The 2354-nt window shown below is 52.7% G+C and overlaps 1 protein-coding gene across 1 annotated transcript; it reads left to right on the top strand.

The window, feature by feature from the left end:
- Positions 1-184: 184 nt before the first annotated feature.
- On the top strand, positions 185-1410 carry LOC116818240 (ATP-binding cassette sub-family C member 2-like; the record flags this gene model as incomplete). The annotated part of the gene is made up of 3 exons (XM_032768998.1): positions 185-319; positions 767-889; positions 1337-1410. Coding segments are annotated over 3 exons (318 nt in total), but the record flags the coding sequence as incomplete, so codon positions are not given.
- Between the last annotated feature and the right edge of the window lie 944 nt (positions 1411-2354).

The raw sequence follows: 2354 nt of genomic DNA, 5'->3' as shown, positions 1-2354 counted from the left end.
AGAGTTGATCAGGTACTCCGAATCCTGATTGGTGGCAGCGAGATCAGATCCAAGCTGGTAATTGAGCTTGGAGGTTTCATGCTAGCTTCTCAGTTTATGAACGCTAAGGTTCTAATCTGAGTAGGAAGCTACGACACCAGCTTCCCTGCACCCCTTGCTGTGACCCAGTTCACTCTCTTCCTAGTGCCTGGTTCTGCTGCTCCATGACACTAAGCGCTTCCACCAGTGCAGGGACTCTGGACCACTCTTCCTCTTCTGGATTGTCTCCCTGCTCTGTGGGGTGTTCCCGCTCCAGACACTGGTCCGGAAGGCACTGCTGGTGAGGAGCAACGGGGACCGCGTGCAAGGGCCCCTGGGAAATCCCTCAGACTCCCAATTCTCCCAGAGAGCAGGGCCTGGCCCAGGAAAATCCCCTTCCTTGTGGGCTGTTAACTAGCATCAGCTTTTGGGGCACTGCAGCTCCCTGTGAGCAAGCACCCATGGGGAACGTGAGTGGGGGTAAAGGAGAAATCACTCCTATCTCTCCTCCCATAGGGCTTCAGCTCTGCCCACCCCAATGCGTGCCCCTGGGGGTCATGTCCAGAAAGGCCTGGGCTGAAAGGAGACAGCTCCAGGAATTCAGGAGCAGTTGAAGTGAGGGATTGAGCTGAAACGCTCCGGCAGCCTTAGCCCCACTCATTTTCCTCGTCGTCCCTGGGTCCAGGCTGGGCTTGTACCTCACTTGCAGGTGCCAGCAGTTATCCCTGAGGGCTTTCCTTCCCCACAGGGCCTGGTTCCTGACCTGCCACGGTTCAGCCTCTTCCTCATCTCCTATGGGCTCCAGTTCCTCCTCTTGATCATCTCTGCTTTCTCGGATGTCGCCCCAGAAACAGAGGAAATGGCCAAGAAGGTGAGAGCTCTGTGCCCCAGTCTAGGCTTTGGGGTGAGCACAGACTGTAGACCCTGCGGGTGGCTGGGGGAGGGAGAGGATGCCACAAGGTGCCTTAGCACAGAGAGGCTGGTCGGTGGCACGTGGGCTCCATAGCAAGATCCCATCTCCACCCATCTTTGGGGCCAGGGTCGTGAGACAGTGTCTGTGAGGTCTCAATGTGGGCCAGGCGGGTGGAGAGAGTCCCTACACTTCAGCCCTGCAGGGCTCTCAACCCCTGCCCTTCAGCCTGTGCAGGTCCCAGGACTGGCCAGACCTGCCCCATGTGCTCTGTGGGACTCGCTGTGGCCCATCCCCTTTGCCTCAGTGTGAGGCCCCCGCGATTCCACCTTGGAAGGCGGAGATGAGTCAGCTCTTGCCACAGACACAGTTGTGGTGAACAGAGTCTCTTCTTTCCTTGTATCCTAGAACCCAGAAGTCACAGCCTCCTTCCTGAGCTCTATCACCTTTAGCTGGTACAGCAGGTAGGCAAAGCAGGGCGGGAACAGTGGGGGGTTGCAGGCTGGGACTGAGGGGCCCCGGCAGAGCGGTGTGAGTTGTGGCAAGCCCAGGGCTGGTGTCAAGGTCTGATTCCCACTTTGAACTTTAGCGTCCAGAAAGTGGGGACCTGCATGTACCCCTCTAAACTTAATTCCTAGCTTAGATCTGATAACGCTGCCACCAACCAAAATATAGTGTTTGGTACACTTTTTGTCCCCCAAAAACCTTCCCTCGGGAACTCTGAGATAGACACTGATCCAAACTCCTTGGATCCTAAAACAGAGAGGAATTAACCTTTCCCTCCCCCTTCACCCTCCCAGACTTTCCCTGAGAGGTACACTGATCCAAACTCCTTGGATCCTAAAACAGAGAGAAATTAACCTTTTCCCTGCCTTCTCTCCCCCTCCCAGACTTTCCCTGAGAGAGAGTGATCCAAACTCCTTGAATCCTAAACAGAGAGGAATTAACCTTTCCCTCCCCCTTCGCCCTCCCAGACTTTCCCTGAGAGGTACACTGATCCAAACTCCTTGGATCCTAAAACAGAGAGGAATTAACCTTTCCCTCCCCTTTCTGTCCTCCCACCGCTCCCTGGTGAGTTCAGACCCAGTCCCCTTGGGTCTTACACAAGGACAAAATCAGTCAGGTTCTTAAAAGGAAAAGCTTTTAATTAAAGAAAGAAAAAGTAAAAATTATCTCTGTAAAATCAAGATGGCAAAATGTTTACAGGGTCTCAGCTTTACATACACCAGAGGGACTCCCTCCCTCCTAGCCTAAGTATAAGTTACAGCAAACAGAGGTAAAATATCCTTCCAACAAAATGTACATTTGTAAATCAAGAAAACAAATATAAAGACTAATTCGCCTTCTATTTAGTGCTTACTATTTAGAACATGAGAGACTTTTTTAGAAAGATTGGAGAAACCTGGTTGCATGTCCGGCTCCTCTT

This window comes from Chelonoidis abingdonii, unplaced genomic scaffold (assembly GCF_003597395.2).
Source record: "Chelonoidis abingdonii isolate Lonesome George unplaced genomic scaffold, CheloAbing_2.0 scaffold3152, whole genome shotgun sequence".
Taxonomy (NCBI): domain Eukaryota; kingdom Metazoa; phylum Chordata; order Testudines; family Testudinidae; genus Chelonoidis; species Chelonoidis abingdonii.
This window is presented reverse-complemented; position numbering and strand designations above follow the sequence as displayed.